The sequence below is a fragment of the Acomys minous genome (assembly GCF_964271855.1).
Source record: "Acomys minous genome assembly, chromosome: 9".
NCBI lineage: Eukaryota > Metazoa > Chordata > Mammalia > Rodentia > Muridae > Acomys > Acomys minous.
Genome location: NC_140490.1, coordinates 115,813,202 through 115,826,949, shown reverse-complemented (window position 1 = coordinate 115,826,949; position 13,748 = coordinate 115,813,202). Strand labels below are relative to the sequence as shown.

General features: G+C 41.5%; 1 protein-coding gene across 3 annotated transcripts in view; it reads right to left on the bottom strand.

Annotated features, from left to right (window-relative positions):
• Nucleotides 1-383: 383 nt before the first annotated feature.
• Nucleotides 384-13,748, bottom strand: part of TSPAN8 (tetraspanin 8) — a 29,798-nt gene continuing 16,433 nt past the window's right edge. For all 3 annotated transcript variants that reach the window (XM_084796613.1, XM_084796614.1, XM_084796612.1), the window contains 5 exons: nucleotides 10,931-11,005; nucleotides 10,715-10,822; nucleotides 7,270-7,419; nucleotides 4,464-4,547; nucleotides 384-662 (listed from right to left, as the gene is read on the bottom strand). In XM_084796613.1, coding sequence (XP_084652739.1) covers nucleotides 609-662; nucleotides 4,464-4,547; nucleotides 7,270-7,419; nucleotides 10,715-10,822; nucleotides 10,931-11,005 — 471 coding nt within the window. In that variant the 3' untranslated portion in view covers nucleotides 384-608. The remainder of the gene's footprint in view (nucleotides 663-4,463; nucleotides 4,548-7,269; nucleotides 7,420-10,714; nucleotides 10,823-10,930; nucleotides 11,006-13,748) is intronic.

The following is a 13,748-nucleotide window of genomic DNA, read 5'->3' as shown; positions in this document are numbered from 1 at the left end:
GTCCCCTAGGAAGGGTAGGACCCAGAAAGGTACCAGGGTTCTAAAGGCTGGAGTGTAGGCACACTTTTTGTTTGTTTGTTTGTTTTGACATTTAGAGTATATTTGAAGCAAAATGCAGACACCAGAAAGGTTTTTTTAAAAAAGCTTTTTTTAAAGGCAGTGATTTACACAGCTGGACTATTCTTAATTATTTCTACTTTAGACAACCTCATTGTCAGTCATTGATACTTCCGATGAAACAGAGCTGTGTTTTTGAAAATTCCCAGATTTATTGCCCTGTCTGTTGTCTTGTCACTTAGAGATGTGGTTATTCCACTGGACAGCTCAGTGGATGCCGACAGTGGAGACACAGAGCCTCCTGAACACAATGACTAGACACCAAAAACTGCATCAACACAGACACTTTTTATTTTGAGAAAAAATACACATCCATTTGTATTATGTCCCTCACATTTAAATATGCTGAGTATATGTGAAGATATCTGTAGTCTGCCTATGTTTCAATAAGACACTGGCTCCTGTAATTTACAGATACGCATCTATTTAACATTACAAAGCCAAAGCGAAAACTTAAATGGTGTTTATGTTAATTTGGTAAGTCCGCAGATTCATTTGTTTCCAATCTGGCAGTACAGCACCATTGAAAACACCAAACCAAGAATCTAGAAATAAAACACAGGATTAGTGTGGACTCTAAAGAATAAGACCAGGCAAATGAAAATTCTGTATTTAAAGACTGAGTCTCTCTCTCTCTCTTTGTCTCCCTGTCTCTGTCTCTCTCTTTCTCTGTCTCTCTCTCTCTGTCTCTCTCTCTCTGTCTCTCTCTGTCTCTCTCTGTCTCTCTCTGTCTCTCTCTGTCTCTCTCTGTCTCTCTCTCTCTCTCTCTCTCTCTCTCTCTCTCTCTCTCTCTCGTGTGTGTGTGTGTGTGTGTGTGTGTGTGTGTGTGTGTGTGTGTGTGTGTGTCAGATTTTCCAGCTTGCTAGCCAATCTTCAATGGCCCTGCTTAATTGTGCAGTACCAACTACTACTACAGGATGCTTTCCTCTTACAGTATGCACATTTGCTTTTGTAAACATTTCCCTCTGAGCTCTGGGTACCACCAGCCTGTGGGAGCTAAACATACTTATTGATTCCGTTGAAAGGCCATGGTCATCTGGCTTGGATCATCTGTTTAGAAATCAAGGAGTCTAAAATTTCTCCTACTAAAGTTTTAGGCAATGCTTAGAGGTGAAAAAATTAAGTAAGTTTTTGAAAAAGCAGGGGGAAAAAAGCTCTTGTCAACTCAACCATGGGTAATAACTTAACTCCAGAATTTTCTTTTGAAGTAACAAAACATAACTGAAAATCTAGGGTGTGAATTCCACCTCATTAGTTCATCCAAAAGTAAGGAACCTCGGAACTAGCTCTAATTGGCTTTGCAGTTGATGATTTGAATGCTTAGGTTTTGACAGAGAAATGATAGAAACAAGCTGTGTGCTGTAATGATGGGAAATGTACCCAGTTCCCTGTCATCTTAACCCCTCCTACTGTGTTGACTTTCTCACTAATAGCTTCCTAGACACAGAACTCAAATGAGAACTGCTGTCAATTGTTTTTCTGTCTTATAAGGAAAAAAAAAAGACAGGCACAGAAAACAAGCAGACAGGACTTCTCTAAAGCATTCGCTTTCATTCAGAGTGTTCTGAGATGCAGGCTCAACAGTAACAATCTTTTCGCCTTTATCCCAAACATTATTGTTGGGGCACAAGAACTAAAGAAGATGACCAAAATGCTGAGCTGGAACATCTACAGTCTTTACTGCCTTGAGATAATGCCTACCACCCATTGGGAACGGAAAGGCTTTAGACTGACAAACTGAACGAAACGCTTTCAAATGTTTATTTATATCAGTGTTTGACCACTAACAGCACACTTCTTTCAGTTCTTTATGCCTGGTAAGAACATTTACATTCAGAAAACAAATTCATCATTTTAGGATGTGTGTCTTAAGACTTAAAACAAACTTGCTGCCACATGCAGAGGCTGTTTTGTCAAATGTGGTTAAAAAAAAAACAAAAACATTTCTTTGAACTGATTTGTTCCTGTGAGGTTAACTTTCATCCTATTAAGTGATGAATATTCTATGTCATTTGATAATATTTTTGATTAGTGAAAGCAAAACAGAAAAACACTGACCACTTTTTAACAAGAAAAATAATCTGCTTATTGAACTCTAGATGAGGATTCCAAACATCCACAGATGATTTCTTTTTCGGAATCAAAAAGGAGCACCTTGCTTGAGTTTCTAGTATGCACTCTGAGAGGAAGCTGTCAGGTTCAGAGTCTTAAGAAAGGTTCCATCTAAAGTCTAAATACAAAATATCTTTTCCCCTAGGAGATTGTCTGCATATATTTTCTGCACTAGTCTATGAAAAGTTGCTTCCATTTCCTTAAAAACGTTTATGAGAAGAGATTCATCTTCACTTTTCCTTGAATTTGATAAGAAAAAAGAGAAGCACTAAGCAACTCCTGTAATGACTCTAAGACCAAAGTCTCAGCTGGGGCACATTTCTACTGATTGGGTAACTGAGGACCATTTGCAAAGGTCTCTTTTTTAAATAAGAGAGCAAATATTTTTCTTTTACATCAAACTCTAGAGGGAGGACAGACTTTGGACTGGGAAAGCAAACAAGAAAAATATCCAATACTTATTTCCTTCAGCCATTCACCATATCTACGTATAGCCGAGGCATCACAATTTAACCATCTCACTAATTGTTACACATGATAACAGTCCCATGCAAGCTCCACAGTGGTTTTATTCAGGTATTTTACTGGAAAGACATATAGGAGAATTAATAATGTCCCTCAATGTATAACAAGTACAAGGAGTAATATCAAGATCATAAAATATTGAAATGTGCTACTCCTTTCGCAATCTTATTTTCCACTAGATCTGTTAAGATTCCTTGGAAGTAATTTTGGCTCTGATATGCAAGCCACCAATCTTTCCAGCCAATCGTGTCCTTGTTACTCTTGGCCCAACTTCAATAAACCTCTTAAAAGCATATGCGAGCTATATTCTGTCACAGTCATCTCTCTAAGTTTGAGTCTAGCATGAAATTTAATACTTAGCCTCATTTAAGGCCCTCCCATCTTAGTTACTTAGTGATTAAACCCAGGTCTCCGACCATATTAACCTCACGCTCCACCACTAAGCAATATTCTCGGGCACAACCACTCATTTAAATCCAACTCTGTCAAACACAAGTATACGTGTGCCATATGCTTATATGACCTTGAATACATATGTGATTCTTCCCTCACCTTTGTAGCCATGGTCTCTAATTATTAAATTAGCACGAAAGCCAGAATACAAGGTAAACAAACAAGGGACACAGAACTAATGGCAGAGACAAGAGAAACAGACCTAATGCAAAAAGACACTTTTGACTTTTTGACTCTTGTCTGATACAAAGAAACCTGTGCTCTACCAACACAGCCTTTAAACTTGGGCTATGAGAAAATAATTTTTTTGTGCGTGTGATGCTAGTAATACCTTAGAACATTATGTTACTTTAATATCAAGCAAAATTGCTACCAGTCAGTGATGTGACAGGAGGCTGTCTCCAAAAAAGAGCCCAAAGTGACACCACCCAGCGTTCCATGAGAATGAAGCTAATGTCATTCAGAGGAGATGAGCACGGAGATGCCACATGGTGTTTGAACTCTTGCTACTGTATTGACATGAGCTCATGAGTGACTCTGACTCATTGGATAGCTACGTTTCTCAAGATCTGAGATAATTATGTAAATGCTCCTTTGAAAATGTTTTATTTCTTCTTCTTGGCAAATATCTAGAAGCCATACCAAGGAAGTCCATCAAGATAAAAATTTAATAGAGAATATATTTTTCAACATCAGTAACTGAAATGATAGAGCATTACACAAGCCTCACCCAGGGCTTTCATGGAAACATCTCCAAGTCTGTGTATAGTACCTAAGCTGAGAAAATGTGAGGAAGTTTTTTCTACTGTTTAGAAGTTCTTAGATTTCTCTAGAATGAATTAGAGGAAAAGCATTTCCCCTACTCCTTTGAGTTCAGCTTTCATTTCCTGCTTTGAGATCATGGCTAAAAATAAGCAATTGTGAGGGATGTTTCTTTTGCTTTTGTTTCCTGCTTTCTGCCCTACTTCAGGAAATTTTAACCCTTGTGTCAGTTTTGATGCAAAGGGGATACCTACGACTAAGAATTGTATACATATTAGTTAACTTTTTCTCTAGAAATAACAGCCCCAGTCCTTCTTGGACTATAATTTTACCTGTCCCAGGCTCAAGAATGAGTCACAGAGTTGCTGTGCCCTGGCCATGTATACCCACTGCCTGGTGCTTTGTAAACACTACTGTGTGGCTAACCATGAACATTTGCTACAACCCATGGAGAGAGGAGTGAAGACAGAGACCATCACACTGTTACACTGTACCTCGATAACTGCCAGTCCAAAAGCAAGTCCAATGACTATAATAATGTTCTTTTCAACCAGATCTTTTATCACATTGAGACAGCTCTGTTAAAAAAAAAAAAAAAAGAGGAAACATTGCTTTTAGTGAAATTTTGACCTCATATTGAGTTTTTAATTCTTCCGGTTGATTTTGTGTTGGTACCAAAGTCAACAAAAATATAAATATGATCGAAATATATTTAAAACTAAAAACTGTCCTAAATATTAAAATACAATAAAAATGAAAGACTAAAGCAAAATAATTTGGTGAAAGTTTGGAAAGAAATTAATAAGTAAATTTGTAACAATGTATCTCCAAACTATAATTTTCATAAACAAAAATCATGAAAATTGTGGGCTTGTGACAAGAAGCAGGAAAGTCTACTGTTGAGGTAGGTGTACAGCTAGGTGTAGTGCAGATGTCCCTCTTAAAAGCAAGGAATTGCAAATCCCTTCATTGATAAAGATGGCTGCTATTTTTGTCTTTATTGGATCCACTGTGTGTGCTTTTATGCTATTACTTTAAGAAAGAAACAATTTAGAAAGTTGTTTCTCTGATACATCATTTTAAAATGTATCCAAACCAGCCTGGAAATCAAATTGTAAAACATTTCAGACAAATTTTAAAGATTCCAATAACTGATAGTTAGAAAGATAGCTTTTTCTTTAAAGGGAAAAACAGTGCACAGCGTAATCTGTGTTGCCGTGAACGTGATTGTCATATGTTCATGAAGACTGACCAAAAATCATACTACTTGCTAGAAACAGTAAAAACTGCCCCCAAGGATGGGAAGGTCTTCATCCAACTTAATCCTTTAATGTAATGGACTACTTCATTCACTTCCAGCCCAAATCAGCAGACATCTGACATCTTCATGTCAGTTAAGGTCAAGACAGAGAGGAATGACTCCCTCTCGGTTCATATTCATCATATCTGTCTCCTCCAACACGCAGGAAAATAATGTTATCTCAGCAAAAGGCAGAGAAGAAAATAAAAGGGACCATGAATGATGTCCATTGCAGAGGGCCCGCTTTTCCAGGCTTGCCAATGACACACGGCAGATGGAGGTATTCAATGAATTTATGACCTTTTTTATAGGGTGCTAGGTCAGCGGTTGGCTTATCCTCAGCAGATTAGTGTGAGGAGTTTCAGGAAAAATAATTTTATATGGGCTTTTCAGAATGTATCCTGAGGAAAACGTCTTTCAACTGAGTCTTTCATAGGAAGTGGAGATCCACGTCAACAGAGCGTATTGAGCTCCTCATCAGCCTAGGGGGAGCTGCACCGATTAGTACCAGCTAATGATTTCCATCCTACCTTGGGAACAGTGTGCTTCTAAATTTAAGTAGGCAGGGTGGAGCAGAATCAGAGAGGATTATAAAAGGTAAGAAGAATAAAAAGTAATTGCTATTATTTTGACAGTGATAATGACACAGCAATGTAGCCATCTGATAATTTCTCCCCCCCCCCATGAACTACTGTAGATATGAGTGACCCCAATGCTACTTCAAGGCAGATGAGCTCAGTGCTCGTGAACAGCAGCAGTCTGGAGGAGAGAATGCTTCCCTGTGATTTGGTATTTTCTTTCATTCGTTAATGACACCAACAATAGTAAATCAAAACAATGCTAGATTGGGAACAGCCTTGTCTATTGTGAGTCGCAGTAGCTTTTGTGGATTCTTCATAACTAGATTATAACCGGATGCTGATGCCTTTATTATGCTACATGTTTATAACTGATATGGAATGGTCTCTGAAAAACAGCAATAAAAATTAAACATTAACACCAACTGTCATGTTTATGCTAAGCCTTTCCAGGCAGATGGAACAGCTTTGTGAAAAGCTTTGTGCTGAGGGACACATGTCAGGTCCCTCATGAGCCCACATTCAGAACTTCAACGATTAACTTAAGTGGGGACCCTAACACTTGTGTCTTCTCCAGCGCCTGCATTTTACCTATCTTTTGAGGCTGTCCAGCTATGGTCCTCTCTTCCCTGTTTGATAATCAGTTTTCATGAGCATAGATTTTATACCCCACGGTATACACGGACTTTCAGGAACTGACAGGAGAACTGTCCTAACTGTTCGCTGCTTAGGATTAGATGTGAATGAAAGCATGGATCTCCAGAAGGCCTGGCTTACAGGAGGTAGTCAGTAACTATTTTATAAGTAGTTATAAATTTTTGATTAAAAAAATACACATGAAAAGTAGAAGGTGGTACCCACAAGTCAGACACTTAAACATATATGTAACACATAGAAAGCATAAACTCATCTTTCAAATTGATTTCAAATATCCAAAGTAATTTCTTAATTAAAACACTACATAGATAAAGTAGCAAGTAGACTTAATATCAGGAAGCTAAAGTCCTAAATATCAAATCTTTTATTGATGGGTTCTTCCTTAAGTGTATTATGACTGACTTTTGAAAACTAAAGTAAAAATATTAACTTCCAGAACTTTTATTAAGATTAAAAAAAAATAGAGGATGGTAATTGTAGTCATTAAAGACAGAATAAAATAAACTTTTATGTTACTCTGTACTTGGTTGAACTTGGACCATTGAAAGCTGGATTTAAATGATGCTAAGCTCATAGACAAAAGTGCTTTTGTTTAAAATATCTTCTTCTATATTTAATAAAAATTAGTTTTATATTTGGATAATTGCATATTTTCATATTACAGTTCCCTTGGTGCTTGCTGTATTTTAAGTTTTTGCAGAGATGGCCATCGTGGAAAGAATAAAACAAAACTACTTACTGTGCCAAACTGAATAGTATTCTTACCTGTGAATAAATTAAAGATCCAAGATAAGGAGTACAGCCTGTGCCTGTGCCTGTGCCTGTGCCTGTGCCTGTGCATTCACATGACTCTTTTGCATTTTGAAAATTATTCCCCCAGTCTTCAGGGCCGTTGACCAATCCACAGCATTTGAACTGTGAAGAGAAAAGCAGACCGGAGCTTAGTCATTAGCATAACCAGAAGAATTAAATTACACTGTATTGTTCTTAAACATCTCATTACAAAGATGTCTCTTGTGCTAAAATATAGATTGTATTTTGTTTATGTGTTATGTGTATGTGCTTGCTTGCGTTGCACTGACATGTGCATGCATTTGTGTGTGTGTGTGTGTGTGTGTGTGTGTGTGTGTGTCTGCATATGCTAAAGTATGCTTTATCTAGCACGTGCTCATGGAAGGCAGAGAGAGTGTGGGGTCCACTGGAGCTGTGGTTAAGGGAGCGATGGCCAGGAATGAGCCAGCTGACTTGGATGCTGAGAACTGAACTTTTCCAGTCCTCTGAAACCAGAGGGTGCTCTTAGCCACTGAGCCACCTCCGCAGCACTACTTATGCTAAAATATGATGTGTCACCTTACTCATACAGAGCACAGGTAGACATAATTAAAATGAAAAACAAACCAAAAATAAAATCTACTTTTAGAAAGGAAGGGAATGTTTCTTTTTGGTCTCAACAGCAATAAAGGAATAATGACCAAGATAGTAAACATTTGAAGAAATTGGAAACAAAGTTTTAAAAATAAACAAAATTCTTATCTTTAGGTTTGTTTTCCTTTGGTTTTTGTTTTTGGGGTTTTGTTTTGTTTTTTATTTATTTTTTTCTTTTTTGTTTTTGCCAAGACAGAATTTCTTTGTATAACAAGCCCTGATATCTTGGACTTGCTTTGTAGACCAGGCTAGCCTCGAACTCACAGAGACCTACCTACCTCTGCATCCTAACTGCTGAGATTAAAGGCATGTGGCACCGTGCTGGCCCTTACCTTTTAGTTTTAATGAAAAGAGGAAGCATCTGATCTATGCATTTAGAGTCACAAAAAGTCAAGTTGTTAACTTAAAGACATATACTTATTGCTCAAAATTTTTGAGAAATTTTGAAAATAATTTTTTTATTCTGTGACCTTGGCACCAGGGACATTTCAAAGACCAGGACCTCCCTGAGACTGAATTTTCAAGGACATCTTTAAAGAAAACACTGTGTTTACAGACATCCATAACTTCTTTCTCCTATGAGATTCAGAAATAATTAAGACTAAATGATATGGATTCTAGGGTGATGGGTATTTTTTAGCTGAGGAAGAACACACTGATTATCAGACTAATATATAAGTGGGATGAACAAAACTGAGTAGACTTTCACTCACTACTTAAACAGTAAATGGTTAATGTAAAATATTTCAACTGATGAAGACATCAGCTTAGATAACCTATAAAATCCAGCCATCCTAGAACCTTCTAAGAATTTCCATGCCAAGCCACATATGTGGTGAATACTACATATGGTTATTATAGTGAGACTTTTAAAATCTAGAGGTTTCATTCTTCAAATTACATATATTCAAAAAGGGAAAGAAACAGAATAAGTGTGTTCCAAGGGTGTGGAATGACATAAAGACAGGAAGACAGAGCCGCTCAAGGGATCTTGGCCAGACAAACTTGGTATGACACAGCTTCCTCAAGAAGCAGAACTTAGTAAAGATTAGAAAGGAACCAGATAGTCAAATACGTTTAGTGCCTCCATACATTTTGATTTTATCTTAAAGGAGAAAGAAAGAAAGAAAGAAAGAAAGAAAGAAAGAAAGAAAGAAAAGAAGAAAGAAAAGGAAGAAGGAAGGAGGAAGAGAATAAAGAAAAGATGGCCAGGGGTCTCAATAAAAACATAATAACAATGTCCTGTGCATCTGGACTCAAATTCCAACCCTTCATTTGTTATCTGTCAGCCCCTCTCAGCGCACCAGCATGCAATTGCCATCTGCTTGGGGTTCACGGTCTGCAATCTTCTGGTGCAGTGGGAACCGCACCAAGAGGACTCCCTCTTGCCCACGCACTGCTGCGGCTTGCAGGGCTGAGTTATTTGTAGGACCGAGTTAGTTTGTAAAAGAAGGTATTACCGTGAGAGGGAAGGGGGGGGGGGTTAAAAAGGGTGGGGAGGGTGATAGGATACGTAGACATGAAACTAGACGGGACTACTGTGGGCTGAATGGGACGGACGAGCGGTAGGAGTGGGTAAGGGGATGGAGAGAGGAGTGGGGGAAGGGAGCCAACCACAGCCAAGTCTGTGTGAAAAGGACAAAATGAAAGCTATCGCCAACACGTCGGAACTTTGTATGTATGCTAATTATAAAGGAATTTTTTAAATTAAAAATCTGAACACTCAAAGCAATGTAAGTGAAAAGAGCATGGCTTCCACGTCTCTGCGCCCTTGCTTTTTGCCTCAAGCGACCTCTTCTGGGCTCGCTCCCATCACTGTGAGGCCTTCCTCCATGAGAACTTCCTCCTCACAGAACTAAGCAGATGAAGTCACGCTCTTCAACCTCCAGAACTGTGAGCAAAGTAGCCTCTGGATTCCTTCCAGGAATGGTGGCGCACGCCTTTTAATCTTAGCCCTTGAGTATGTCTGTTGAGTTTGAGGCCAGCCTGCTGTACACAGTGAGTTCCTGGACAGCCAGAGCATCGTGAGACCCTGTCTAAAAACCAACCAGATGAACGAACAAACAAAAAACTCCCAACAAACCAATAAATAAATAAATATCCTTTGTGTCTAAAATACTTAGTCTGGGGGATTTTGTCATGGCAACAGGAAACAAACTAAAACACCAATCCGTAGGGTTGTAAGGAACACGACGTGTTGGTTTTCAGTGGAAGGAGGTAGACTCCTTAGCACAGTACTTTGTTAGATTGTAAACATTAAAATTGGTTTGTCCCATAAAAGCTTAATTTGATACAGACATATGTTCTTAATCTCTGTTCTAAATTGCTTCAAATTCTCAGGGATTGGAAACTGTTAAAAATACCTTTTTTTTCCCTTATTACACTGTGAAATAATAATCAGCTAAAATCTACAAAATGGAGAGATTATCTTCACGGAACACAATAATTAAAAAAAAAATAAGTATCAGGCTGAAGAGACGGCTCAGTGGTTACGAGCGCTGGATACCTTCTGCTCCAGAGGTCCTGTGTATGATTCCCAGCACCCACAGGGAAGCGCATTAGCACCTGCAACTTCAGTTCCAGGGCATACAATACCCTCTTAGGCCTCTGAAGGCACCAGGAATACATGTGGCACACAGGCATACATGCAGCAAAACACCACAGACAGTAATAATTAACAACAAGAATAAAATTAATAACAATATCATTATTTCTTTTTTAATTTTAAAGTTAAACATTGAAGAATTACTTTCAAATTCCTACGCGTTCAAGAAATTCTAATTACCTCCGCTTGAAATGAAATCATGGCATTCTGGAATTCTTTTGCCTCTTCAGTCACCTCAGCCAAAAGCTTTGCATTCTCATAGAGAGTTTCATTCAGAATGCGGCTAGACTGAAAATTGAGGGGAAAAAATATATTGTTAAATTATTCATGTCAGAGTGTAGAATTTCAATGTCTTAGGCTTTTCCAAGAGTTGTCAAACATCATCTGTGAACTTACTTCAGATTTGAAAGAAGCTCCTAAGATGCCTGCAGCCACTTGCAGAAGCAGAATCAGGAGCAAGCCAATAAAAAACTGAAAAAGGACACAGGGATGTGTTATTCTCAGAGCAGCCAGGATTAAGAGTCATGTGACCGGACAGCCAGAATAGCCTCAGAGGTAGAGCACCAGCCTCAGAGGGAGCACCAGCCTCAGAGGTAGAGGTCATCCTCAGAGGTGGAGCACCAGCCTCAGAGGTAGAGGTCAGCCTCAGACTTCCTTTATTATCCCGTTGTGTTGAGGCTACAGATTTGTAGTCTTTTACTACCCAGAATCCTCTGCTTCCAAAATTGATCCAGAAGTGGTTGCAGTGAAGTCTCATTGAAAGACCATTGCTGGCTTTAGTGTATTAAAGGGAAGTAGCTTTGACAGCCCAGAGGATCTAAGTTGTATTTCTCCATTCCTGTAGAAATCGAGCTGAACACACACAAGCTTAAAACTGGTTTCCAAACAATCACTGCTGTGGAAATCGCTGGAACCGTGTTTCCTGTACCCATCCTGAGCTCTGCCTGGAGGATGCGGCCTACATACAAGCCTGTTTTGAAAACAAGTTCCTCAAGCAATTAAGTTCCCCATATGGCAAAAGAGACCTCATTACCCAAAAAGCTCTCACAGGAGGTGTTAAAAGGCCAAGCGCCATTACTCTCAGACATGGACAATGCTTACTTTATAACAGGAACAAGTTTAGACTCATTCAAATTTATACCCAACATATATATGCTCTATTTTCTAATGGTTTTACAAGATCTGTCCATTACTTTTTAGTGTCTATGTTAAAAAGTGAGTGCCTATCAGCTATCCCAGATTATCCACCCTTTTGGGAAATTTTCAAAGTGACAAATCTGATTACTTGCCTTGAAATTTTGTTGGCACAGCATGTGCCTTATGACTTAGCTACAGCCTGAACAAATACATTTCCTTCCAGCCACACCCAGGACAATCGCATTCCTCAAACACAGCAATCCTGGACCCTGGACCCGAGGCTCTTTTCCTGGAGACCACAGCACATGCTCACCCACACAGAGACCACAGCACACGCTCACCCACACAGAGACCACAGCACACGCTCACCCACACAGAGACCACAGCACACGCTCACCCACACAGAGACCACAGCACACGCTCACCCACACAGAGACCACAGCACACGCTCACCCACACAGAGACCACAGCACACGTTCACCCACACAGAGACCACAGCACACGCTCACCCACACAGAGACCACAGCACACGCTCACCCACACAGAGACCACAGCACACGCTCACCCACACAGAGACCACAGCGCACCCTCACCCACACAGAGACCACAGCGCACCCTCACCCACACAGAGACCACAGCACACGCTCACCCACACAGAGACCACAGCACACGCTCACCCACACAGAGACCACAGCACACGCTCACCCACACAGAGACCACAGCACACGCTCACCCACACAGAGACCACAGCACACGCTCACTCACACAGAGACCACAGCACACCCTCACCCACACAGAGACCACAGCACACGCTCACCCACACAGAGACCACAGCACACACTCACCCACACAGAGACCACGGCACACGCTCACCCACACAGAGACCACAGCGCACCCTCACCCACACAGAGACCACAGCGCACCCTCACCCACACAGAGACCACAGCGCACCCTCACCCACACAGAGACCACAGCACACGCTCACCCACACAGAGACCACAGCACACGCTCACCCACACAGAGACCACAGCACACGCTCACCCACACAGAGACCACAGCACACGCTCACCCACACAGAGACCACAGCACACCCTCACCCACACAGAGACCACAGCACACGCTCACCCACACAGAGACCACAGCACACGCTCACCCACACAGAGACCACGGCACACGCTCACCCACACAGAGACTACAGCGCACGCTCACCCACACAGAGACCACAGCACACGCTCACCCACACAGAGACCACAGCGCACACTCACCCACACAGAGACCACAGCACACGCTCACCCACACAGAGACCACAGCGCACCCTCACCCACACAGAGACCACAGCGCACACTCACCCACACAGAGACCACAGCGCACCCTCACCCACACAGAGACCACAGCACACACTCACCCACACAGAGACCACAGCGCACGCTCACCCACACAGAGACCACAGCACACACTCACCCACACAGAGACCACAGCGCACCCTCACCCACACAGAGACCACAGCACACCCTCACCCACACAGAGACCACAGCACACACTCACCCACACAGAGACCACAGCACACCCTCACCCACACAGAGACCACAGCGCACCCTCACCCACACAGAGACCACAGCACATGTTCACCCACACAGAGACCACAGCACACACTCACCCACACAGAGACCACAGCACACCCTCACCCACACAGAGACCACAGCACATGCTCACCCACACAGAGACCACAGCACATGCTCACCCACACAGAGACCACAGCGCACGCTCACCCACACAGAGACCACAGCACATGCTCACCCACACAGAGACCACAGCGCACGCTCACCCACACAGAGACCACAGCGCACGCTCACCCACACAGAGACCACAGTGCACCCTCACCCACACAGAGACCACAGCACATGTTCACCCACACAGAGACCACAGCACACACTCACCCACACAGAGACCACAGCACACCCTCACCCACACAGAGACCACAGCACATGCTCACCACACAGAGACCACAGCGCACCCTCACCCACACAGAGACCACAGCACATGCTCACCCACACAGAGACCACAGCACATGCTCACC